The sequence below is a fragment of the Trachypithecus francoisi genome, unplaced genomic scaffold (assembly GCF_009764315.1).
Source record: "Trachypithecus francoisi isolate TF-2019V2 unplaced genomic scaffold, Tfra_2.0 Lachesis_group0, whole genome shotgun sequence".
Taxonomy (NCBI): domain Eukaryota; kingdom Metazoa; phylum Chordata; class Mammalia; order Primates; family Cercopithecidae; genus Trachypithecus; species Trachypithecus francoisi.
In genome coordinates this window covers 195,052,331-195,079,038 of record NW_022681453.1, presented here as the reverse complement: position 1 = coordinate 195,079,038, position 26,708 = coordinate 195,052,331, and the positions used below count along the sequence as shown (strand labels likewise).

At 43.2% G+C, this 26,708-nt stretch overlaps 1 protein-coding gene across 4 annotated transcripts in view; it reads left to right on the top strand.

The window, feature by feature from the left end:
- The window catches only part of PAK2 (p21 (RAC1) activated kinase 2), a 123,144-nt gene that overhangs the window by 83,314 nt on the left and 13,122 nt on the right, over positions 1-26,708 (top strand). For all 4 annotated transcript variants that reach the window (XR_004437463.1, XM_033213164.1, XM_033213163.1 and 1 more), the window contains exons 3-12: positions 4,940-5,040; positions 6,346-6,493; positions 8,895-8,926; positions 10,215-10,322; positions 11,838-11,970; positions 15,622-15,685; positions 17,707-17,755; positions 18,236-18,348; positions 19,992-20,109; positions 23,602-23,701. Coding sequence is in view for 3 of the 4 variants with exons in the window: in XM_033213164.1 (XP_033069055.1) it covers positions 4,940-5,040; positions 6,346-6,493; positions 8,895-8,926; positions 10,215-10,322; positions 11,838-11,970; positions 15,622-15,685; positions 17,707-17,755; positions 18,236-18,348; positions 19,992-20,109; positions 23,602-23,701 (966 nt within the window). In the remaining variant the exon portion in view is untranslated. The remainder of the gene's footprint in view (positions 1-4,939; positions 5,041-6,345; positions 6,494-8,894; positions 8,927-10,214; positions 10,323-11,837; positions 11,971-15,621; positions 15,686-17,706; positions 17,756-18,235; positions 18,349-19,991; positions 20,110-23,601; positions 23,702-26,708) is intronic.

The following is a 26,708-nucleotide window of genomic DNA, read 5'->3' as shown; positions in this document are numbered from 1 at the left end:
TATTAAGCTGAATGAAAATTCAAAACATCAATATTTGTAGGATACTGCTAAAGCAGTACTTAGTGGAGAACTTATGGTATTAAACACCATGTTAGAAGAAAAGAAAGATTTTAAATCAATGACTTTAGCTAAGCCGTCTTAATAAACTAGAAGGGAAGAGTAGATGAAATCCAAAGAAAGTAGAAGAAATAATAAAAAGCAAAATGGGAATAAATGAAATAGGGGAAAAAAGCAGCAGAGAAAATCACTGCAACCAAAAGTAGATTCATTTAGAATATCAATAAAGTGGACAAACCTGTAGCCAGACTGATGGGGAGGGGAGGTGGCTGTGGATGGGGAGGAGAGACAAATTACCAGTATTGAGAATGAGAGAGGTGATGGCACCATACAGATTTTAAAAAGATGGTATGAACAAATATGTACCAGTCTTCTTTTTCTCTCTCTCTTTTTTTTTTTTCAGAGAAGGAGTCTTGCTTTGTTGCCTTGGCTGGAGTGCAGTGGCGCCATCTTGGCTCAGTGCAACCGCCACCTCCCGGGTTCATGCAATTCTCCTGCCTCAGCCTCCCGAGTAGGTGGGATTCTAGGCATGCACCACCACGCCCAGCTAATTATTGTATTTTTAGTAGAGACGAGACTTCACCATGTTGGCCAGGCTGGCCTCAAACTCCTGAGCTCAAGTGATCCCTCTGCCTCAGCCTCCCAAACTGCTAGGATTACAGGCATGAGCCATTATGCGTGGCCAATGTTAAATTCTTAGCAAGATTTTAGCAATTGGAATCCAACAGTGTATAAAAAGGGTGATATGTCATGACTAAGTGGATTTCATTGGTTTAAGTTTGAAAATCGATTGATGTTATTTACTGTATTAACACAATGGAGGAGCCATGGGTTTGTCTCAATATGTATAGAAAAGGCATTTGAGGCCGGGCGCGGTGGCTCACGCCTGTAATCCCAGCATTTTGGGAGCCCGAGGCGGGCGGATCACATGGTCAGGAGATCGAGACCACGGTGAAACCCCATCTCTACTAAAAAACACAAAAAATTAGCCGAGCATGGTGGCGGTGCTTATAGTCCCAGCTACTCGGGAGGCTGAGGCAGGAGAATGGCAGGAACCCGGGAGGCGGAGCTTGCAGTGAACCGAGATCGCCCCACTGCACTCCAGCCTAGGCGACAGAGTGAGACTCAGTCTCAAAACAAAAAACAAAACAAAACAAAAAAACAAGAAAAGGCATTTGACAGAACCCAATATCCAGTTCTGATAAGTGTTCAGCAAACTTGGAATAGAAGAGAATGCCCTTCAGCCTCATACAGGACATCTTTTACAAACCTATCACTGGCATTAAACTTAAAGGTAAAAAGAATGACACTTTTTCCTCTTAGATCAGGAAAAATAAAATTTCTCTTCATTCACTTTGATTCAGCAATATACTGAAGGGTCTAGCTAATTCTGTAAGGCAAAAAAAAAAGTTTTGTTTTTTTTTTTTTTTTAAAGAAAATGAATAAAAGGAGTCCAGATTGGAAACAAGTAAACTTGACTTTATTCACCAGCAACATGATTGAATTTTTATAGCAAAATTCTGTATTTACAAAAATACTAGTGGAAGTAAGCATAATAAGGTTTTAGGATATAAGATTAGTATTCAAGAAACAACTGTGTTTCTTTTTTTTTTTTTTTTTTTTGAGACAGAGTCTCGCTCTGTCTCCCAGGCTGGAGTGCAGTGGCCGGATCTCAGCTCACTGCAAGCTCCGCCTCCCGGGTTTACGCCATTCTCCTGCCTCAGCCTTCCGAGTAGCTGGGACTACAGGCGTCCACCACCTCGCCCGGCTAGTTTTTTGTATTTTTAGTAGAGACGGGATTTCACCGTGTTAGCCAGGATGGTCTCGATCTCCTGACCTCGTGATCCGCCCGTCTCGGCCTCCCAAAGTGCTGGGATTACAGGCTTGAGCCACCGCGCCCGGCCACAACTGTGTTTCTTTATGGCAGCAATGAATGATTAAAAAGGACACTTTAAAACTGCCATTTGCAATAGTATCAAAAATCAGGAAATACCAAGGCAGAACGCTGATGAAACAGTGTGCGCTCTGATTAGAAGTAGCCCCAGAGTTCACGTGTTAGAAACTGAAGCCCCAGTAAGACAGTGTTGAGAGATGGGACCTTCAGGAGACGACGCGAGTGCTCACGGATGGACTCAACGTCTTTATTGTGGGTATGAGTTGGTTATAAAAGCCAGTTTGGCCCTGTCCTGCTCTTTCTTGCAATGTGATGCCTTCTGCTACGTTATGACACAACAAGAAGGGCCCTCACCAGATGTGGCTTCTTGATCCTTGATCTGGAGGACTTCCCAGCCTCCGGAAGAACGGTGAGCCAAACGAACTTTTTTTTGGGACAGAGTCTGACGCTGTGACCAAGGCTAGAGTGCAGTGACACAGTCTCGGCTCACTGCAGCCTCCACCTCCTGGGTTCAAGCAATTCTCGTGCCACCATACTCGGCTAAAGTTTGATTTTAGATACAGTGTTTTGCCATGTTGGCCAGATGGGTCTTGAACTCCTGGCCTCATGTGATCTGCCCACCTCAGTCTTCCAAAGTGCCGGGATTACAGGCATGAGCTACTGCTCCCAGCCAGCTTCTGATGTTTACATTAATATATTGCCGAGGCAGTGGTATTCTGATAAAGCATACCGAACAGACACAGACAACTGCAAACACTGCTGAGAGAAATTTATAAGGACCTAAATAAATGAAAAGATTTACTGTTTTCATGGATCAGAAAACTCGGTGTTGTTAAGAAATCAAGAAATAAATTCTCAGCCAGGCGCAGTGGCTCATGTCTGTAATCCAAGCACCTTGGCAGGCCAAAGCAGGTGGATCGCTTCAGGCCAGAAGTTTGAGACCAGCCTGGCCAAGATGGTGAAACCCCATCTCTACCAGAAATTACAAAAATCAGCCTGGTGTGGTGGCGGGCGCCTGTAATCCCAGCTACTCAGGAGGTTGAGGTAGGAGAATCACTTGAACTCGGGAGGCAGAGGTTGCAGTGAGCCGAGATCATGCCACTGCACTCCAGCCTGGGTGACAGAACGAGACTCCCTCTTAAAAAAAAAAAAAAAAAAGAAAGAAAGAAATTCTCCCTAAAATTCATCTGTACATTCATTCCAATTCTAGTCAGAATTCCAACAGGCTTTCTGTAGAAATTCATAAGCTCATTCTAAAACTCACATGGAAATGCAGAGGACCTGGATTACCCAAAAAGCTTTGACAAAAGAAAAAGAAGTTTCAATGCGTGTTACACAACGGCAGTAAAATAATCAGGGCAGTCTGATAGTGGCGTAAGGCAGACAAACAGATAATTGCAACAGGGCAGAGCCTCCAGAGACAGACTTACACATATACAGACAATTGACTTCCAGCAGTGGCTCCAAATGAGAACCCGAATGGCGCTGGCCTTCTCAATAGCAACACTGGAAATGCTTAGGGTAAAAAAACACATTTCCGGCCAGGCGCGGTGGCTCAAGCCTGTAATCCCAGCACTTTGGGAGGCCGAGACGGGCGGATCACGAGGTCAGGAGATCGAGACCATCCTGGCTAACACGGTGAAATCCCGTCTCTACTAAAAAATACAAAAAAAAAAAAACTAGCCGGGCGAGGTGGTGGGCGCCTGTAGTCCCAGCTACTCAGGAGGCTGAGGCAGGAGAATGGCGTGAACCCGGGAGGCGGAGCTTGCAGTGAGCTGAGATCTGGCCACTGCACTCCAGCCTGGGCGACAGAGCGAGACTCCATCTCAAAAAAAAACAAAAAAACAAAACAAAACAAAAAAACACATTTCCAACATATATATGCATATGTATAATGAGTCAAGAACTATCAACTAAAGGGATAAATCTAGAGGAGGAAAACATAAGATCCAGAAAATAGATTCCAGCACAGGGCAGGAGTAAGGGGATGGCATGGACAGGAACTGTGCAGGAGGCCTAGGCATGAGTGACTGGATTACAGCAAGAGGAGCTGTGAGGGAGGGGTTGCAGGGAGGAACTGATGTGTTGGAGTTTACAGAGAATATTATTGATAGGTGTATGGCCGAAATGTTGCAGAAATAATTTTTTCTGCACTCGGATCATAGAAAAACTGTATAGTTTTAAAATGTGGCAATTAGTAACTCCACTAAAAAGGAATGATTAGGCTTGCACAAAAAAGGAGAGGTGGCTTTGTCAACTACTTGTCCTGACAGTGTGTATTATCTGCGGAGTCACAGCAATGCAAATCTGACTTCCCAATGTATGTAGCTGAGCGGAAATGGGGTTTGCTGTGTTTGCTGTCCACATTGCTCAGAATCTGAGATGTAGCCCTTTGTGAGCGAGCTGGTGCCCTAAGGGCTGTCTCTTCTGTTATTCAGGCTGCCGTCGCTCGCTCCATGTGCCTCCTCATCAGGACGGTGTTTGGTTGTGTCCAGCCGTGCTCTGTGGCAGGACAGTCTGCTTTACTCCGTTGACTAGTTTCCTATCAGCCAGTGTTTTTAGGAGAAATATTTTCTAGAATAACTTTGATCCTAATGTGTTTTAGGAAAAATATAATACGCTGGGCAAGCAGTGGCTCACATCTGTAATCCCAGCACTTGGGGAGGCCAAGGCAGGTGGATCAGGAGTTTGAGACCAGCCTGACCAACATGGCGAAACCCTGTTTCTACTAAAAATATAAAAATTAGCCAGGAGGGGTGGTGCACACCTGTAATCCCAGCGACTCGGGAGGCTGAGGCAGGAGGATGGCTTGAACCCGGGAAGCAGGGGTTGCAATGAGCCGAGATCGCACCAGTGCACTCCAGCCTGGGCAACAAGAGTGAAACTCTGTGTAAAAAAACAAAAGACAAAAAAAAAAAAATTGTAAGTGCCTTCACTAGTCTTGTTTAAATAGGCTGATTCTTTTTCTTTTTTTCTGATGCCCTCTAGGAAGTAAAAAGAAAGAAAAGGAACGGCCAGAAATTTCTCCTCCATCTGATTTTGAACACACCATCCATGTTGGCTTTGATGCTGTTACTGGAGAATTCACTGTAAGTTTACCTAGTTTGGGCCCATTTATAACATGTAAAATAGCACTCAAACATTTTCTTCATTATTAAATTTGAAATTAACACTTCAGGCCAGGCGCGGTGGCTCACGCCTGTAATCCCAGCACTTTGGGAGGCCAAGGATGGCAGATCATTTGAGGTCAGGAGTTTGAGACCAGCCTGGCCAACATGGTGATACCCCGTCTCTACTAAAAATACAAAAAATTAGCCGGGCGTGGTGGTGTACACCTGTAATTCCAGCTACTCGGGAGGCTGAGACAGGGGAATCACTTGAACCTGGGAGTTGGAGGTTGCAGTGAGCTGAGACTGTGCCACTGCACTCCAGCCTGGGCAAGAAGAACAAACTTCCATCTCAAAAAAAAGGAAATTAGCATTTCTATCCGTATGTTAACTATGAATTCTTACCGCTTTCTGCTTTTTATAAAAGTGTTAATGGTTGGATATATTGTTTCCCTAGAGAGCAGAGCCTGTTAATTATAGTTAGGCAAAGCAGACTTAGAAAAATAGACCCAGGCCAGGCGCGGTGGCTCACGCCTGTAATCCCAACGCTTTGGGAGCCTGGGGCGGGTGGATCACAAGGTCAGGAGATCGAGACCATCCTGGCTAACACGGTGAAACCCTGTCTCTACTAAAAATACGAAAAATTAGCCAGGCATGGTGGCAGGCGCCTGTAGTCCCAGCTACTCAGGAGGCTAAGGCAGGAGAATGGCGTGAACCCAGGAGGCGGAGCTTCCAGTGAGCCGAGATCGCGCCACTGCACTCCAGCCTGGGGGACAGAGCGAGACTCTGTCTCAGAAAAAGAAAAAATAGACCTTTAGAAAACGAGATCTTTTAGAATTTAGTCGTACCTACACTTGAAAGATTGGTTTGTTCTGGCCGGGCGCGGTGGCTCAAGCCTGTAATCCCAGCACTTTGGGAGGCCGAGACGGGCGGATCACGCGGTCAGGAGATCGAGACCATCCTGGCTAACACGGTGAAACCCCGTCTCTACTAAAAATACAAAAAACTAGCCGGGTGAGGTGGCGGCGCCTGTAGTCCCAGCTACTCGGGAGTCTGAGGCAGGAGAATGGCGTGAACCTGGGAGGCGGAGCTTGCAGTGAGCTGAGATCCGGCCACTGCACTCCAGTCTGGCTGACAGAGCAAGACTCCGTCTCAAAAAAAAAAAAAAAAAAAAAAAAAAAAAAAAAAAAGATTGGTTTGTTCTGTATATTTTGTCATTTATCTCTGGAAATTAATTTTATTGCATCAATTTAAACCGTAACTAATTTCTGAATATCTTTTTGTTAGGGCATGCCAGAACAGTGGGCTCGATTACTACAGACCTCCAATATCACCAAACTAGAGCAGAAGAAGAATCCTCAGGCTGTGCTGGATGTCCTCAAGTTCTACGACTCCAACACAGTGAAGCAGAAATATCTGAGCTTTACTCCTCCTGGTAAGACAGTGGCGTAAGGCTGGATCAGATGGAGATTTGTGAAGCACTTCTAGATAAAAAGATGACTCCTGGAAAAATGAAAAGCTAAACTATGGTTCTTGTCGATAACATTTTTTCCCTGGATAGATTCTACCTTTTGTAGACTGATCCAGGGCCGTTCTGAAGCATAATTTGGATCTGTGAATTATAGTAATCTCATAGGTTTACCAGAAATGGGAGTTGATGGATATTTTGGCTTTTTGTTTATTTGGTTTTTTATCTTCATTGCTGTGTTTTTGTTTTCATTTTTCACTTGTCACTGCTTTTAAATGACTTCCAGCAATCAAAGGAAAAGAAGCTGGTTGATAGACATGTTCATACTAGAAATACACTTACTGTTAGTGGGACAAGAGGAGGTTGTTTTGCACTGATTTGAACTAAAAAATGTTTAGGTCCGCTCAAAAAATTGAAACTCGTGTGTATGCAGATAATAGAATATATATATTTTAATATATAAAATAGACAAATCGTATATGAAATAGACGTTAGAACTAGAAGGATTTATACCTCAGAATTGGAATGTCTGGAATGTTATCTACGTAATCATAGTAATGTAAATTTTACTTTCTGGATGAATATAGCTGGGTGGAAAATGGATTTGGTGTACTTTGTTTTCCAAGTTGCTCAGTATCTGAGATACACCGTTATCTGTGAGAGAACCAGTGAATTGGTATATAGTGTAAGAATTGGTGTAGTGGATTTTTAAAAATAGTTTTTGTTCAAATAAAGATCAGAATAAAGTTCATACATTGCAGTTGGTTGATACTGAATCTCATTTGATCTTTAGGCTTCCCTTCCCACACACTGGTTCCTGCTGTCTTCTCTTGCCGTGTATTTACTAAAGAAACAAGACCATTTGTCCTGTTTCCCTCAGTTTAGATTTTGCTCACTACACCCTCAGGATGTCATTTTTCAATATGTTTGTCTGTCTCTCAAGTCATACACGTGGTTTTTAAAAATAGTATGAGCTAAAATCCTGCATGTGATTTTAATTGATTATACTTAATGTTTGCATCCTCACAGAAATAAAGGCCGTGCTCAGGGGAGACAGAGAAATCTTTTTGCAAGTGATCTTGACCTTTTTTTTTTTTTTTTTTTTTTGAGACGGAGTCTCGCTCTGTCGCCCAGGCTGGAGTGCAGTGGCCGCATCTCAGCTCACTGCAAGCTCCGCCTCCCGGGTTTACGCCATTCTCTCGCCTCAGCCTCCCGAGTAGCTGGGACTACAGGCGCCCGCCATCTCGCCCAGCTAATTTTTTTAGTAGAGCCGGGGTTTCACCGTGTTAGCCAGGATGGTCTCGATCTCCTGACCTCGTGATCCGCCCGTCTCGGCCTCCCAAAGTGCTGGGATTACAGGCTTGAGCCACCGCGCCCGGCCCGATCTTGACCTTTTTTGTTGTGTCTAGTACACCCTTAGGAAAAGGTCAGACTTGTTCCTAAAATTTTTGTATCAACCAGTAAGTCTGTGTGTAAATTAGTAATTTTTTTGAAAAATCAGTGACCACCAAATGGTAGCTTATTTGTACCTAGTACACATACATACATACATAAATGTGTGTGTGTGTGTTGTGTTGTTTTGTTTTTGAGCTGGAGTTCTGCTCTGTTGCCCAGGCTGGAGTGAAATGGCACAATCTTGGCTCACCACAGCCTCTGCCTCCCGGGTTCAAGCAGTTCTGCCTCAGCCTCCTCAGTAGCTGAGATTACAAGCATTTGCCACCACACCCGACTAATTTTGTATTTTTAGTAGAGATGGGGTTTTTCCATGTTGGTCAGACTGGTCTTGAACTCCCGACCTCAGGTGATCTGCCTGTCTCTCAGCCTCCCAGAGTGCTGGGATTACAGGATGAGCCACGGCACACGGCCTGTTAGTGTATGTTATATATGATATATATATGTATGTCTCTGGGCATTTTTAAAAGAAAAAACAATGTCAGAATTTTACTTTGCACAGTTGGCATTCTCTTAATTGTTGCATTAAGTTCCTTAGTCAGCAGTTTACTGGAGAAAGTATCTTTATCAATAAATTTGTTTTGTTTTAATAAATACAGATGGATAGGTATACTTTCAAAATAAATTTTGATAGCTGTATTGAGGTATAATTTACACGCAGTACAATTCACCCATTTTAAATATATAATTCACTGATTTTTTAGTAAATTTATAGTTTGATTTAGATTTCAGATGCCTTAGCTTGGTCTTATATAAATTCTTATTTGACTACTTGTGTTATCATTTTTCTCAAGAGTTAATTCAACTTGAGATCAGTTTAAGAACATTTTGCTTTTTCTGCTTTATTTTTTTTCCTTTTATTATATAAAACTGCTATTTCTTGAATTGCTAACGTCATGTTTTGTTTCATATTCAGAGAAAGACGGCTTCCCTTCTGGAACACCAGCAGTAAGTTAATGATGTTGTTTCTTGTATCTCTTGTTCTAATTCAGGTTACCCAAGACAAATCTCAGTTTTTATTTTGCTTTCTAAAATAAATTACAGCCATCAGAGGTAAATAACTACTCAATAGGTGTTTTTAGCTAGCCACCCAATTAGTTGAAGAAGCTGTATTAAATAGAAATTCCGGCCGGGCGCGGTGGCTCAAGCCTGTAATCCCAGCACTTTGGGAGGCCGAGACGGGCGGATCACGAGGTCAGGAGATCGAGACCATCCTGGCGAACACGGTGAAACCCCGTCTCTACTAAAAATACAAAAACTAGCCGGGCGAGATGGCGGGCGCCTGTAGTCCCAGCTACTCGGGAGGCTGAGGCAGGAGAATGGCGTAAACCCGGGAGGCGGAGCTTGCAGTGAGCTGAGATCCGGCCACTGCACTCCGGTCCGGGCGACAGAGCGAGACTCCGCCTAAAAAAAAAAAAAAAAAAAAAATTCCTTGATATGATTTTTTTTTTTTTTGAGACGGAGTTTTGCTCTGTCACCCAGACTGTAGTGCAGTGGCACGATCTCGGCTCACTGCAAGCGCCGCCTCCCGGGATCACGCCATTCTCCTGCCTCAGCCTCCCGAGTAGCTGGGACTACAGGCGCCCGCCACCTCGCCCTGCTAATTTTTTGTCTTTTTAGTAGTGACGGGGTTTCACCATATTAGCCAGGATGGTCTTGATCTCCTGACCTTGTGATCCGCCCGCCTCAGCCTCCCAAAGTGCTGGGATTACAGGCGTGAGCCACCATGCCAGGCTAATTTTTTTGTATTTTTAGTAGAGACGGGGTTTCACCATGTTGGCCAGGCTGGTCTCGAACTCCTGACCTCAGGTGATCCATCCACCTTGGCCTTCCAAAGTGCTGAGATTACAGGCGTGAGCAACTGCACCTGGCCAAATCTGACTGTTTTAAATGTCACCAAATGCCTCTGACATACAAAGCTCAGAGGATCTTTGATTTTGGTCTTAACAAGTAACATTGTTTACTTTCAGGGCATGTATATGTATGCTTAGAGTAAATAGTACTTTATTAAAAAGATTTGGTACTCACCGTATTTATTTCATAAACTTTTTCATAATTCATAGAATCGCCTTATTAGATGATAATTCTGTTGAGTTGTATAAGAGCTAATGAGATTTTAATGGTTCTGAAATGAGCTATCAAAGAAGCAAACTTTTTGAAGCGTGTTCATAAAGGGCGATGGTCACATTTAAGCCTGTTCGACTTGTTTTCCTGACTTTGCTCATCATCAATGCAGCTGAACGCCAAGGGAACAGAAACACCGGCAGCAGTGACAGAGGAAGAGGATGATGATGAAGAGACGGCTCCTCCTGTTATTGCCCCACGACCAGATCATACGAAATCAGTGCGTGTCGATTGGTGACCTAGACTGTGTGTGTGTGTGTGTGCGCGCGCGTGTGTGTTTTAAAAAACAACAGTCTGTATTTGACTTTCAGTGATTGCTTTTAAAAAGCCCTCGAGTTTAAAACCATTTAGTGTGGGTAAATGTAACCGAGCGATCTGTACCCAAAGACCACTCACCAAAAACTAGTTTTCTGAAGATGAAATGTGATGTGTCTTTAAAAGTTAACGCACTCAAGGCCGGGCGCGGGGGCTCACGCCTGTAATCCCAACACTTTGGGAGGCCGAGGCGGGTAGATCATGAGGTCAGGAGATCAAGACCATCCTGGCTAACACGGTGAAACCGCATCTCTACTAAAAAATACAAAAAACTAGCCGGGCGAGGTGGCGGGCGCCTGTAGTCCCAGCTACTCGGGAGGCTGAGGCAGGAGAATGACGTGAACCCAGGAGGCGGAGCTTGCAGTGAGCCGAGATCGTGCCACTGCACTCCAGCCTGGGCGAATGAGCGAGACACTGTCTCCCAAAAAAAAAAAAAAAAAAAAAAGTTAACGCACTCACCTCACTGGGCTTTTTTCTTTCTATAGTACGCTTTTCCGAGGGTTCATATATTTCCCAAGCTTCTCTGTTTATCTCAACTTAGATGACTACTAAATCTAAAGCTTAGAGCTTTCCTCTTACCCAGATTATGTGTTTTAATCTCCCATTTTACCCTCCTCTCAGTGCCTTGATGTCATTCAAAAGGCAGTTGAGAATGAAATTCCTAACCAGGTAAGGGAGACGTTTTTAAATGATGACCTTAAATGGAGCCAAGAAGAGAGGAATGACTGCAGTTATCATTCTTCTCCCTGCACTGATGCAAGTAGAGTGTGGGGAAGGTGCTGTGCCGTGGAATGGGCTGTGCTCATGGCACAGTGGGCAGGCAGAGCTCCGGGGATGGCCTCTGAATGCCGAGCTGACGGCAGAGGACTCCGTTTTCTTGTGCCATGGAATGGCCTGTGCTCGTGGCACAGTGAGCAGGCGAGCTCTGAGGATGGCCTCTGGATGCCGAGCTGACGACAGAGGACTCTCTTTTCTTTAGCCTTTAAACCTGGCTGTTTGAAATGGGTGGTAGGCATTATAATTGTGTAAAAACTTTTGTGGGAATTAATCTTTCAACATCAAGGTTTCCATTCTTTTGCATTTTACTTACATCTGTAGTAAAAACATGATTTTTAAACTGTGCTTTTTGATAACATTGTTGTACCATTTTATACCTAGTCACACTTAAATTTCATTCACGGACCTGCTGTTTTACTAGATAGCTTTTCAGATACATACATGCTATGCCAAAGAAAAATGTTTCACATTTTTTATTCTTAGTTACACATCTTTTATATCTGAAAATAGTGTTCTCATTATTTAGAACAATGGAAGAGATAACTTAGTTCAGGTTGAAAATCAAAGAACTGAATTAGTGTGCCAGCAAGAGTATCTGAAAACAGTGTTCCTCAAACCTTAGTAATGAACTGTTTCTCCACAGATTTACACACGGTCTGTAATTGACCCTGTTCCTGCACCAGTTGGTGATTCAAATGTTGATGGTGGTGCCAAGTCTTCAGACAAACAGAAAAAGAAGACTAAAATGACAGATGAAGAGATTATGGAGAAATTAAGTATGTTATCTACATTTTATATCATTTTTAAATTGTTAACAGCTTTTTTTTTTTTTTGGTTGAGACGGAGTCTCGCTCTGTCGCCCAGGCTGGAGTGCAGTCGCCCGATCTCAGCTCACTGCAAGCTCCGCCTCCCGGGTTCACGCCATTCTCCTGCCTCAGCCTCTGAAGTAGCTGGGACTACAGGTGCCCGCCACCTCGCCCGGCTAGTTTTTTGCATTTTTTTTTAGTAGAGACGGGGTTTCACTGTGTTAGCCAGGATGGTCTCGATCTCCTGACCTCGTGATCCGCCCGTCTCGGCCTCCCAAAGTGCTGGGATTACAGGCTTGAGCCACCGCGCCCGGCCAACAGCTCTTAAAACATTTGGCCCAGACGGATTTTAACTTACACCTTACGGCCGGGCGCGGTGGCTCAAGCCTGTAATCCCAGCACTTTGGGAGGCCGAGGCGGGCGGATCACGAGGTCAGGAGATCGAGACCATCCTGGCTAACACGGTGAAACCCCGTCTCTACTAAAAAATACAAAAAACTAGCCGGGCGAGGTGGCAGGCGCCTGTAGTCCCAGCTACTCGGGAGGCTGAGGCAGGAGAATGGCGTGAACCCGGGAGGCAGAGCTTGCAGTGAGCTGAGATCTGGCCAGTGCACTCCAGCTTGGGTGACAGAGCGAGACTCCGTCTCAAAAAAAAAAAAAAACAAAAAAAACTTACACCTTACATTATGACTTAAAGTATAAAGAATACATTGTTTTCTTATAGCAACGGTAGCTTCAGTTACAATCTAGAGATGTTGCAGGGTGTGGTGGCTCACCCCTAAATCCCAGCACTTTGGGAGGCTGAGGTGGGTAGATCACCAAAGGTCAGGAGTTCAAGACCAACCTGGCCAACATGGTGAAACCCCTTCTCTACTAAAAATACAAAAATTAGCTGGATGTGCTGGCATGTGCCTGTAATCCCAGCTACTTGGAGGCTAAGACAGGAGAATCACTTGAACCCAGGAGGTGGAGGTTGCAGTGAGCGAGGATTGCGTCACTGGGCCGGGCGCAGTGGCTCAAGCCTGTAATCCCAGCACTTTGGGAGACTGAGGCGGGCGAATCACAAGGTCAAGAGATCGAGACCATCCTGGCCAACATGGTGAAACCCTGTCTCTACTAAAAACACAAAAATCAGCTGGGTGTGGTGGCGCTTGCCTGTAGTACCAGCTGCTTGGGAGGCTGAGGCGAGAGAATCGCTTGAACCCGGGAGGCGGAGGTTGCAGTGAGCTGAAATCATGCCACTGCACTCCATCCTGGCAACAGAGTGAGACTCCATCTCAAAAAAAAAAAAAAAAGAGCTAACTGACCATGCACTGTGGCTCACGCCTGTAATCCCAGCACTTTGGGAGACCACGGTGGGCAGATCACTTGAGGTCAGGAGCAAGACTAGCCTGGCCAACATGGCAAAACCCCGTCTCTACTAAAAACAAAAATCAGCTGGGTGTTGTGGCAGGCGCCTGTAATTCCAGCTACTTGGGGAGCTAAGGCAGGAGAATCATTTGAACCCAGGAGGCAGAGATTGCAGTGAGCCGAGATTGTGCCACTGCACTCCAGCCTGGGCGAAAGAGAGACTCAGTCTCAAAAAATAATAATAATAAATAATAATTGAAGAATACTAATCTAGAGGGATCAAGGAAAAATACTTTATGGAAGGATTGTTTTAAACATTTAGGCTGAGCATAGTGGCTCAAACCTGTAATCTCAGTATGTCGTCTGGCCAAGATAAGAGAGCTCGAGTCCAGGAGTTCAAGGCCGAACTATACAACTTAGACCCCAACTCTACCCAAAAAAAAAAAAAAAAAAAAGGCATGGTGGTGCGTGTCTATAGTCCCAGCTGACTGGGAGCCTGAGGCAGGAGGATTGCTTGAGCCACGAGTTCAAGGCTATAGTGAGCTGTGATTGCGCCACTGCACTCCAGCCTGGGTGACAGAGTGAGACCCTGTCCCTAAAAAGCACACAAATGTTTATATGCCCCGTGTTTATTTGCTTTTGATTTCTCAGTGCTTTCAAGTATAAACCTGGCTGTTACTCTGTTGTTGTTGTTGTTGTTGTTGTTGTTATTATTATTATTATTTTGAGACAGAGTCTGACTCTGTCGCCCAGGCTGGAGTGCAGTGGCACGATCTGGGCTAACTGCAATCTCTGCCTCTCCAGTTCAAGCGTTTCTTCTGCCTCAGCCTCCCGCGTAGCTGGGACTACAGGCATGCGCCACCACACCCTGCTAATTTTTGTATTTTTAGTAGAAATGGAGTTTCACCATGTAGGCCAAGCTGGTCTCAAACTCCTGACCTCAGGCATGAGCCACCACGCCCAGCCTACTCTGTTACTCTATGGGCATATAAGAATTATTTTAGGAGAGCTGCTACTTTAAAAAAAAAAAAAATTAACTGGAATCCTAATTGTCATCATTCAATTGTGACCTTAGCTGTCACATCCCCAGTCTTTTTGGTATCTCTTTGCTCTTAGCCTCTTATTATTGCTCCTGTTCTTGCTTGTTGACTTGAGGTTGGGTACCTACATAAAATTATTTATGTGAGTTTCCTTGATATGGTCCTGTCCTTTTTTACCTTGACAAGGCAAGTGAAAATGTAATGTGATTTTTCTTATATTTTGACTTACTAGTAATAAGAATATAAGTTATGATTTTATGTCCAACTTCCTTTTTTTTTTTTTTAAAGACGGAGTCTCGCTGTCTCCCAGGCTGGAGTACAGTGTTGCGATCTCGGCTCACTGCAAGCTCCGCCTCCCGGGTTCACGCTGTTCTCCTGCCTCAGCCTCCCAAATAGCTGGGACTGCAGGCGCCCACCACCACGCCTAGCTAACTTTTTGTATTTTTTTTCAGTAGGGATGGGGTTTCCCCGTGTTAGCTAGGACAGTCTTGATCTCCTGACCTCGTGATCTGCCCGCCTTGGCCTCCCAAAGTTCTGGGATTACAGGCGTGAGCCACCATGCCCAGCCCCAACTTCCTGATTTTAAAACCTGTTTCTTGCGACTTTGAACTTTCCTAAAACAAACATATGATTAGTTTATGTGAGAGCATAGTAATTGTTATGGTAACAGGTGGTTTTCTAAATATATTGAAAGGTAGATGATACGTGTACTGGAAGAGTCAGACCATCTAGGGTTTAGATAGCCTTTATTATTTATAATACTAAGTAGTCTCAAACTTATCTATTAATAGATATATTCAAATATACCTATATCTATATTCAAAGATATCTATTTTATATTCAAATATATCTGTTTCCTTGAGATTACCTGATTCTAAAGCTGAACATCTGAGAACCTAGTTAATCTCTGGCAAACTGGTACAGTCTTTCCACAATGTGACCATTACTGAGCGAATTATGAGTTAGGAGGTCTCACCTCATGGAAATTATGTGTCTTCTTGTTTCTGATACTTTAACTTTTAACGTGTCTTGTTTCTGATACTTTTAAACTTTTATTATGTATTTAAGTTTCTTTAGTGTTTTGTGTTTGAAACCTGTTATTTTTGAAACTTAATGTTATGTTCAAAAATCACTTATAAAAGCAGTGGCATTTATTAAAAGGAGTAATGATATCAAAATCAATTTACACTTAAAATGCTTGACTGAGCTTCCTGCTTTTTGTGTATTCTAGGAACTATTGTGAGCATAGGTGACCCTAAGAAAAAATATACAAGATATGAAAAAATTGGACAAGGGTAAGTATTTGTGACTGTATTATCATAATATTCAATATTCAGTATTTCCTGATTTTATAGCATGATATTTATTTTGCCTGCTGACATACTACACTTATGTAGTATTCTGTGAGTGGTACCCTTGGGGGATTTGTGTAAATAAATAATGCAGTTATTTGTAGATGCTGTTAAAAAACTGTACTAGTTGTTAGCAGCGATTGTGTATCATTTTTTCTAAAGTGTCATTTCCCATCAGTTATAAAGAATTAGAGGGGGCCGGGCGCAGTAGCTCAAGCCTGTAATCCCAGCACTTTGGGAGGCCGAGACGGGCGCATCACGAGGTCAGGAGATCGAGACCATCCTGGCTAACCCGGTGAAACCCCATCTCTACTAAAAAATACAAAAAACTAGCCGGGCGAGGTGGTGGGCGCCTGTAGTCCCAGCTACTCGGGAGGCTGAGGCAGGAGAATGGCGTGAACCCGGGAGGCGGAGCTTGCAGTGAGCTGAGATCCAGCCACTGCACTCCAGCTTGGGCGACAGAGTGAGACTCCGTCTCAAAAAATAAAAATAAAAAAAGAATTAGAGGGAAGAATTGTCCATAAAATATATTTAAAAGACAGTAAGAATATTTATTTCAGGATTATAAGCAATAAATGCATAAATCATGTCATTGAGTATTGACTTTTCAGTCTACTGATCTTCTGATTTTGTTCTGTAATTTGTATTTTTAAAGTGTACTAACTTTTTTCTGTTGCTTGGAAGCAAATAAACACCTTAAATTTTTAGTGTTATTAAACTCTGGAAAGCATTCTGTGAATTTATAGTGTGGGCTTAAGCCGTTTTTGAAAACTTCCATATGAATTCCTTCCTTCCTTCCCTTCTCTCTCTCTTTTTTTTTTTTTTTTTTTTTTGGTGGAGTCTCAGTCTGTCACCCAGGCCGGAGTGCAGTGAAACAATCTCAGCTCACTGAAACCTCTGCCTCCTGGGTTCAAACAATTCTTCTGCCTCAGCCAAACACCCAAAGTGTTGGGATTACAGGTGTGAGCCACTGCACCAGGCCTGAATTTCTTCCTAACAGCTAAATTCAATTGCAGCACTGGTTTTATGAAAGAGAACTGAAGATTATCTTATTATTTTTGAGCATGAATGAATAAGCAATGCCTATCCGTATGGATGACCATCGCAAATCCAGTATTGAGTAACAAAAGCAAGTTGCAGGATAATATGTGAAATGAAACTGAAACTATATGACATTTAAAAATTAGGCAGGCCAGGCGCGGTGGCTCACGCCTGCAATCCCAGCACTTTGGGAGGCCGAGGCGGGCGGATCACGAGGTCAGGAGATCGAGACCATCCTGGCGAACACAGTGAAACCCCGTCTCTACTGAAAATACAAAGAAAATTGGGCGTGGTGGCGGGCGCCTGTAGTCCCAGCTTCTAGGGAGGCTGAGGTGGGAGAATGGTGTTAACCCGGGAGGCGGCGGAGCTTGCAGTGAGTGGAGATTGTGCCACTGCATTCCAGCCTGGGCGACAGAGGGAGATTCCGTCTCAAAAAAAAAAAAAAATTAGGCAAAGTATATTTTATAGGAATAAACATCTGTGTCCTTTGTAGTTAAAAGTATAGAGAAATGCATGAAAATGATGAACATCAAATACAGGATAAACACCGAATACAGATCACATTTGGGAGGAAGGAGACTGCTGTTGGAAAGGGCTCATGGGAATCTTCAAATTATTTATAATTCTTTGTAGCTTAATCAGGGAAGTGTATCCATAAGTATATGTTACATATATTTTTTTCTTGATGTTTTTTCCCTACATTTTTGTAGGTCTGAAATATTTCAAACATAAGTTTTGGCCATGAGTATTGTCTCTTTTTCTTCCCCCACCCCCTTTCCTTGTGTTTTTGCTTTTACTCCTTTTGAGCATGTTAGGTCGTCACTTCTTTAATTCTTTTTCAGTTGCTTGAAGGTGTAAAGTCTTTGGATATTGTAAATGCTGGTGATTTGTCAACCTTAAATCTGGCTGTTTTCTCCCTCTAGGGCTTCTGGTACAGTTTTCACTGCTACTGACGTTGCATTGGGACAGGAGGTAGCTACTTTGTCATAATCCTGGATGTTACCATTATTTTGTCATATAGGTGGAAACTAGATAAAGCTGGGAAGAATCAGTAGGACTCTCTTTTAAGTTGAACATGTTGTAAGAATTGCTCTACGTGTTTTTATAGCACTTCCGTCATTAAGGGGAACAAAGAAGGAATTTTGAGTTTAATGTCATAAATAAGCAAATATTTAAAAATTGTTTTCTCAGCTCGAAGTGAAAAGAGGATTAATTCTTAATGTTGGACTGACTGTGGGTGTATTAACTTCAAGATAAATCTAAAACTGTTTAGGCTCTATACATTACAAAGCATTGTGCAGAGGCAATGTGCAAGTAAAAGTACCGCCTATGAGTAATAGCATTGTGTAATATAATATACGTGCCGTAAAGTAAGTTACTAACTGCTTGGTGTTTGTAATTTTCTAAGAGAATTCATAAACCTGATTTTTTTCAATCCTGTTTTCATTATAGGTTGCTATCAAACAGATTAATTTACAGAAACAGCCAAAGAAGGAATTGATCATTAATGAGATTCTGGTGATGAAAGAATTAAAAAATCCCAACATAGTTAACTTCTTGGACAGGTAAATATGATTATTTCTTACACATTGGTATAAAAATGTAGAAATTTTAAGTCTCATGGTTTGGGGGGGGCGGCTAGCCACTTTAGAATAAACTGTCAATGCTGAGAAATAAGAGGAGAGGTAAAAATAGCACACTGCAGTTTCAGAAGGTCCTTCTCTACAAGGATATCACTTGGCAAGTGAGAGAAGGCAGTTAAACGAAGGCCATAGCTGGTGGTGTTTATATTCATTGCAAATGACCTGAAGTGAAAACATGAATGGTTGGCTGTGATTCATGTCTTGACTGACAGGGGACCGGTCACATGGTTTTTAAACTTGTAGATCAATTTTTATTTCAAATGCTACCCTTTATGGACAAATTGTATGTCTATTAAAACCTCATTTAGTTTAGGAACTAATGTTAAATAACAGACCAAAAAGCAGAATAGAAAATTATGTGTATTGGCCAGGTGCAGTGCTCACACCTGTAATCCCAGCTACTCAGGAGGCTGAGGCAGGAGAATCGCTTGAACCAGGGAGGTGGAGGATGCAGTGAGCCGAGGTTGCACCACTGCACTCCAGCCTGGGCAACGCAATGAGACTCCATCTCAAAACAAAAAAAAAAAGAAAAAGAAAATGCTGTATATTACTACAACTGCGCTTGAAAAAGCAGTCACATATACGAATGAGAGAAGATTAGTTGAAAATGACACCAGTGGTTTTATTGAAGATAGAGGTGATTATAGGTGATTTTCTTCCATATTTAAATTTGTTTAGAATGAGAAAACAGTAATATATTTCGAGACTTTAGCCCTAGTTATGGAGAACATGTTCATAGAAATAAACTTTTCAGGCCGGGTACGGTGGCTCATGCCTGTAATCCCAGCACTTTGGGAGGCCAAGGCAGGTGGATCGTGAGGTCAGGAGATCGAGACCATCCTGGCCAACATGGTGAAACCCCGTCTCTACCAAAAATACAAAAATTAGCTGGGCGTGGTGCCACACACCTGTAGTCCCAGCTACTCGGCAGGCTGAGGCAGGAGAATTGCTTGAATCCAAGAGGTGGAACTTGCAGTGAGCCGAGATTGCGCCACTGCACTCCAGCCTGGCAACAGAGCAAGACTCCATCTCAAAAAAAAATTAAAAAAAACTTTTCAGGTACTGTTCCCTGCTTTTTAAAATAACATTTCAAGTCAGCATAGTATGGTGGTTAAGATAAGCCATGGGCTTTGGAATCGTGGATACTTGGCTTCAGATTCTGGTTCTGTCACTTACTATTAATAGCTGTGTGACCTCGGATGAGTCACTAACCTTTCCAAGCCTTTGTCTCTTTATCTCTAAAACGGGACTAGTAATTTCTATATTGTAGGATTATTTTAATCAGAATGAATCTATGTGCATACTCAAACTACAATTGTGGGCAAACTGTAACTTAAAAATGATTCAGGATCATAACCTCGGTTATTTTTCTGTGCTGTTACATAGCAGCTTTCCAATTTTCTTCCTAACTCTCAAGCTACCAGCCCTCTAGTTTCATTGTTAGGGTGTTTAATATTTGAATTCTTCAACATAGAATACCATGTGTTTAGAAAAAATGTAAGTGAGAATAGCATGTGTTTAGAAAACATGTAAGTGTGACTGTATTTGATCTGTTGTGTTTTTAGTTACCTGGTAGGAGATGAATTGTTCGTGGTCATGGAGTACCTTGCTGGTGGGTCGCTCACTGATGTGGTGACGGAAACCTGCATGGATGAAGCACAGATTGCTGCTGTGTGCAGAGAGGTAGGTGTGCCTCGTCCTTGATATGTTACGGTGATATGTGCTTAGCAAGAAGTGAACAAAAGGAACTTTTTCTGCACAGTTGTTACTGTGGGAAGTGCTTTCTCTGTACACATTCTCTACAAGTTGCTCCATCCCCATACCATTTCATCCTACACAGGAGTTTCAGCCCTTTCCTTCAGGTATAAGATAATTTGGGAGTGAATTGTGGGCCTTTGAAGATCCAGATTCACAAGGAAATTCCGGTAGAGCGATGACGATCATTTGCCATCCAAACAGGACACTTGTGAGAGTAAAAGGGTGTATACCATTAGAAATACACCACTCAGCTGGAAGCGGCGGCTCATGCCGGTAATCCTAGCGCTTTGGGAGGCCGAGGCAGGCAGATTCTCTGAGGTCGGTAGTGTGAGACCAGCCTGGGAAGCATGGTGAAACCCGTCTCTACCAAAAATGCAAAATGAGCTGGGCGTGATGGCGTGCGCCTGTAATCTCAGCTACTCGGGAGGCTGAGGCAGGAGAATCGCTTGAGCTGGGGAGGGAGACATTGCAGTGAGCTGAGATTGTGCCACTGCACTCCAGCCTGGCGACAGAGCAAGAGTCTGTCTCAAAAAAAAAAAAAAAGAGGCCAGGCGCGGTGGCTCATGCCTGTAATCCCAGCACTTTGGAAGGCCGAGGCGGGCGGATCATGAGGTCAAGAGATAGAGGCCATCCTGGCCAACATGCTGAAACCCCATCCCTACTAAAAATACAAAAATTAGCTGGGTGTGGTGGTGCATGCCTGTAGTCCCAGCTACTCGGGAGGCTGAGGCAGGAGAATCGCTTGAACCCAAGAGGCGGAGGCTGCAGTGAGCCGAGATCGCACAACTGCATTCCAGCCTGGCGACAGAGCAAGACTCTGTCTCAAAAAAAAAAAAAAAAGAAAGAAATACACCACTAAACAGTGGAAACTAGATCTATCAGGTGAAGCAGGACACTTACTCGCCTTAGGTATCAATAAGTCTGTGCCTAGCTTCATTGAGTTCACTAATGGTGAAGAAACTGGTTATTTCTTTATATTCATTAATGAATTTCTAGACATACTATTAGCTTAAGCCAGTAGAATCCTGCCAAATTGCCAATTTAAGCAAAAATAGGCCTTCTTTTTCCACCTATATCTCAGCTTTTTCTACAGATAAGTTTTCGGCTAATGGTTTGCTTATTGTCACTGAAATTTGTAATATCACAGGAATCACTGTCACAAAGGGCAGAATTTTAAGCTTATAGGACTATATTGTGTTTTCTATGATTTGGCTTTCAACAGTTCTTCAGTGACATGTGAATTACAAACTTTGTTCATGTAAGGATGATACATATATATTTCCTTTTTCCATCTGTCATCTTAAAGTGTTAAAAATATTCTTTGAAAACTTTAATTCTGAATTATGTTCTGCCTGAGGAATAGTACCTCTTTGGTTGAAGGGAGGAAATAAGAACTCTTGAATAGAATATTAATAGCATATGATATTCCTTAGCAATGGGTGCTTGGTCACTGGAAAGCTGATAAAAACAATAATTTACCTATTTATACTTAATTTTGTTTTTTCTACAGATATCTTTGTAATTGATATAAAAATTAATTTTGAGAGTTCCTCTAATTTGGGTTTTCTTTTATGTGCCAGAACTTTTTAATTGTGACAGTTTTCTTTCTATTTATTTGTACAAATATTTTCTGGAGCTTTGGATCTGATTATTTCCTGGTTATATTGTGGTGTAACACCCAATTTATCTGTTTTTCCTTGAATGAATAGTAGAAGATTTTGGATGAGATTTTTAGTTGTGCTGACTTTGTTCTCCTCTGATGGGAGTAAGAAATAAAAGCACAGCCAACTTACACCCGTAGTTTATATTCAAAAACACCAGAGTGGGCAGATGTTTTATTTATTTTTTTGAGACGGAGTCTCGCTCTGTCGCCCAGGCTGGAGTGCAGTGGCCGGATCTCAGCTCACTGCAAGCTCTGCCTCCCGGGTTTACGCCATTCTCCTGCCTCAGCCTCCTGAGTAGCTGGGACTACAGGCGTCCGCCACCTCGTCCGGCTATTTTTTTTTTTTTTTTTTTGTATTTTTTAGTAGAGACGGAATTTCACCGTGTTAGCCAGGATGGTCTCGATCTCCTGACCTCGTGATCCGCCCGTCTCGGCCTCCCAAAGTGCTGGGATTACAGGCTTGAGCCACTGCGTTCGGCCTAGGGCAGATGTTTTAAACGTCAAACGTCATCTCGTTCTCGTTTGTAAGGAAGGGAAGAGTTTGCGCCTACTTTGTGACTGGGTGCTCTCTGGAATATGGTGTAAGGGGAAAGCTGTTCTTTCGTCATTCATGTCCACATTGTAGATGCAGCTGAATTAAAATCCGTCACTGAAGAAGAACATCTTGTCCCTGAGGAAGAGCCAGATGGAAGCAGCCACCCAGAATCGTACCCGCTTCTCAGTGGCTCACATTGACTAGCCTTCTGCGTATCTCATATTCAGATGGGAATGATCAAGTTTTTTTCATTACTGTTGAAATGATTTCTGAAGAGCCTGTGCATGTTTACTAAGTGTTGTATACCTTTAGACATTTAAACCTGAAAGAGGCAATTTTTTGTTGTTGTTGTTTTGTTTTGAGACTGAGTCTCGCTGTCTCACCCAGGCTGGAGTGCAATGGCGCAATCTCAGCTTGCTGCAACCTCCGCCTCCTAGATTCAAGAGCTTCTCCTGCCCCAGCCACCTGAGTAGCTGGGATTACAGGCCTGAGGCACCACACCTGACTAATTTTTCTTTCTTTCTGTCTTTTTTTTTTTTTTTTGAGATGGAATCTTGCTGTGTCTCCCAGGCTGGAGTGCAGTGACACGATCTCGGCTCACTGCAACCTCTGCCTCCCAGGTTCAAGCTATTCTGCTACCTCAGCCTTCTGAGTAGCTGCGGTTACAGGTGTGTGCCACCACACCCAGCTATTTTCTTTGTATTTTTAGCAGACACAGGGTTGCATCATGTTGGCCCAGCTGGTCTGGAACTGCTGACCTCAGATGATCCACCTGCCTTGGTCTCCCAAAGTGCTGGGATTACAGGAGTGAGCCGTCACACCTGGCTAATTTTTGTATTTTTTAGTAGAGATGGGGTTTTGCTGTGTTGGCCAGGCTGGTCTTGAACTCCTGCCCTCAAGTGGTCTGCCTGCCTCACCCGGCCAAGAGGCAAGAAATTACACAGACCCAGCTAAACAGTGTCCCTGAGTCAGATCAGAGGATAGTAGGGCATCTACTGACTTTTCAAAAAATTTTATTTTCTTATATAAAACTTTAAGGAGGAGATATAATTACTTTTCATAACTTTGTATATAAGAGAGGGTTTTTTTCTTTATAACTAAAAGTATTGGTGGGTCTTCTGGATACTGGAAGCAGTGCTCAGGCCATAACTACTGTATGTGAACCTCCCTGTGTCTTTTCAGGGACTATTTCATTAATAGGTGTTTTTCTTCTGTTCAGTGTTTACAGGCATTGGAGTTTTTACATGCTAATCAAGTGATCCACAGAGACATCAAAAGTGACAATGTACTTTTGGGAATGGAAGGATCGGTTAAGCTCAGTGAGTAACAAATGGAAAAATCACTATTATTTATTATAAGTTTCTGTCTTTTGTTTAATTAAAAACTTTTCTTGACCAATGCAAGGATTAATAATGATTGAATATAGGAAGTGGTAAGACCTTTGAAAACTGAGTGATACTCTGAGGGTTTTAACTAATCAGTGCCAGAGAAAGGACTAGCTAGATAAGACATTACCTAATAATTACCACTAGATACGACGTTATTAGGTAATGTCTTTTCTTTTGAGACGGAGTTTTGCTCTTGTCACCCAGGCTGGAGTGCAACGGCGCAGTCTCGGCTCACTGCAACCTCCACCTCCTGGGTTGAAGCAATTCTCCCGCCTCAGCCTTCTGATAGCTGAGATTACAGGCGCGCCCCACCATACCCAGCTGATTTTTGTATTTTTAGTAGAGATGGAGTTTCTCCACGTTGGTCAGGCTGGTCTCGAGCTCCTGAACTCGGGTGATCCGCCCGCCTCAGCCTCCCAAAGTGCTGGGATTACAGGCGTGAGCCACTGTGCCCGGCCATGATTGCTTATTTCTAAGTAATCTTAATGGGCAAACTCTCATTCATTTTTGGTGAATACACATGCAACTGAATTAAACTTTTGAATGACATTTTTTTCCTCTGGCTCTGCCATTTACTTGGTGAATAACCTTGGATAAGTTGTTTTTGTGCCTCCATTTTCCTATTTGTAAAATGGGAATAATTGTAATAATAAATGTACCTTTCTTGTAGGGTTACCATAAGGATTAAATATTTTTTTCTTTTTTTTTTTTTTTTTTTTTTTTTTTTTTTTTGAGACGGAGTCTCGCTCTGTCGCCCAGGCTGGAGTGCAGTGGCCAGATCTCAGCTCACTACAAGCTTCGCCTCCCGGGTTCACGCCATTCTCCTGCCTCAGCCTCCGAGTAGCTGGGACTACAGGCGCCCGCCACCGCGCCCGGCTAGTTTTTTGTATTTTTAGTAGAGATGGGGTTTCACCGTGTTAGCCAGGAGGGTCTCGATCTCCTGACCTCGTGATCCGCCCACCTCGGCCTCCCAAAGTGCTGGGATTACAGGCTTGAGCCACCGCGCCCGGCCAAATATTTTATTTCTTATAAGGTACTTAAACAGTACCTGGGTTGTTTTAAGTACTCATTTTAGCTATAAATATTATTTGACCTAACCGTTACTCTTTTAGGATTCTCTCCTGTAGAATTTCTGAACTTACATACCACAGTAAGTACAAGGATGTTCTCTGCAATATTGTAAAGAAAAACCAAAACTATCTTAAGTGTTGAGCAGGAAGGGAATAATTAAATAGATTATTATATTTTTATATTCTGTGTAGTTTTTTTGTTTGATTATTTGTTTTGTTTTGTTTTGTTTTTTGAGACGGAGTCTCGCTCTGTCACCCGGGCTGGAGTACAGTGGCGCGATCTCCACTCACTGCAAGCTCCGCCTCCCAGGTTCACGCCATTCTCCTGCCTCTGCCTCCTGAGTAGCTGGGACTACAGGCGCCTGCCACCATGCCTTGCTAATTTTTTATATTTTTATTTTATTTTTATTTTTATTTTTATTTTTATTTTATTTTTTTTTTTTTTTTTTGAGACGGAGTCTCGCTCTGTCGCCCAGGCTGGAGTGCAGTGGCCGGATCTCAGCTCACTGCAAGCTCCGCCTCCCGGGTTTACGCCATTCTGTCGCCTCAGCCTCCCGAGTAGCTGGGACTACAGGCGCCCGCCATCTCGCCCGGCTAATTTTTGTATTTTTTTAGTAGAGACGGGGTTTCACCGTGTTAGCCAGATGGTCTCGATCTCCTGACCTCGTGATCCGCCCGTCTCGGCCTCCCAAAGTGCTGGGATTACAGGCTTGAGCCACCGCGCCCGGCCAATTTTTTTATTTTTAGTAGAGATGGGGTTTCACCATGTCAGCCAGGATGGTCTCGATCTCCTGACCTCGTGATCCACCTGCCTCGGCCTCCCGAAGTGCTGGGATTACAGGCGTGAACCACCACGCCCAGCCCTCTGTGTAGTTTTTAAGATGAGGCAGGCCAGGTGCAGTGGCTCACGCCTGTAATCCCAGCAGTTTGGTAGGCTGAGGCAGGTGGATTGCTTGAGCCCAGGAGTTCGAGACCAGACTGAGCAACGTGGCAAGACTCCGTCTCTACTAAAAATACAACAATTAGCTGGGCATGGTGGCAGACACCTCTAATCCCAGCTACACGGGAGGCTGGGGTAGGAGGATGGCTTGAGCACAGGAGGCAGAGATTGCAGTGAGCTGAAATTGCTCTATTGCACTCAGCGTGGGCAACGGAGTGAAACCCTGTGACAAAAAATTTAAAAATAAAAAATGTTTAAATAGGCAGATAAATGTACTAATATGGAAAGGTCCCTTTTAAAAAATGGTTTTACAAAAGTTTACAGAATATCCTGATTGGTAATGCAAACCAAACAGTTCATAGATTTTATTCATGCATATATGTACATGCGTAACCAACAGTCTAAAGCTTACAAACCTAAATTTTAACAGTAGTCACATATGGAGTAGAATGGGTTGAACAGTATAAGAAAGAATTCTAAATACGGATCCTGACTTTTCCACTAAATGGTTATTGAGTACTACAGCAGGCGTCCTGCGCCTCTGTTCCAGGTGAGATGGTTGAGAAGGTAGTGTGGGCGGCGGCCTCATCGCTTGGTGCAGTTCAGTGTGTGCTTTTTCTAGGCTCTCTGCTGCGATGATGGATGTTTAGTGACTCTAGCTTCTGTTTGTTTTATGCAAAAACAGTTTACAGCTGGGTGTGGTGGCTCCCACTTGTAATCTCAACACTTTGGGAGGCCAAGGTATGAAGATCCCTCCCTGTGTTGCCCAAGAGTTCAAAACCAGCCTAGGCAACATAGGGAGACTCCGTCTCTACAGAAGATTTTAAAAACTAAACAGAATTAAAAGACAAAGTGATTTCCGTGGCCTGACCTTCGACCTTTGCCTGATCACTGCATTTAGTTTTGGCGTCTGCCTTCGCTAAAGTTC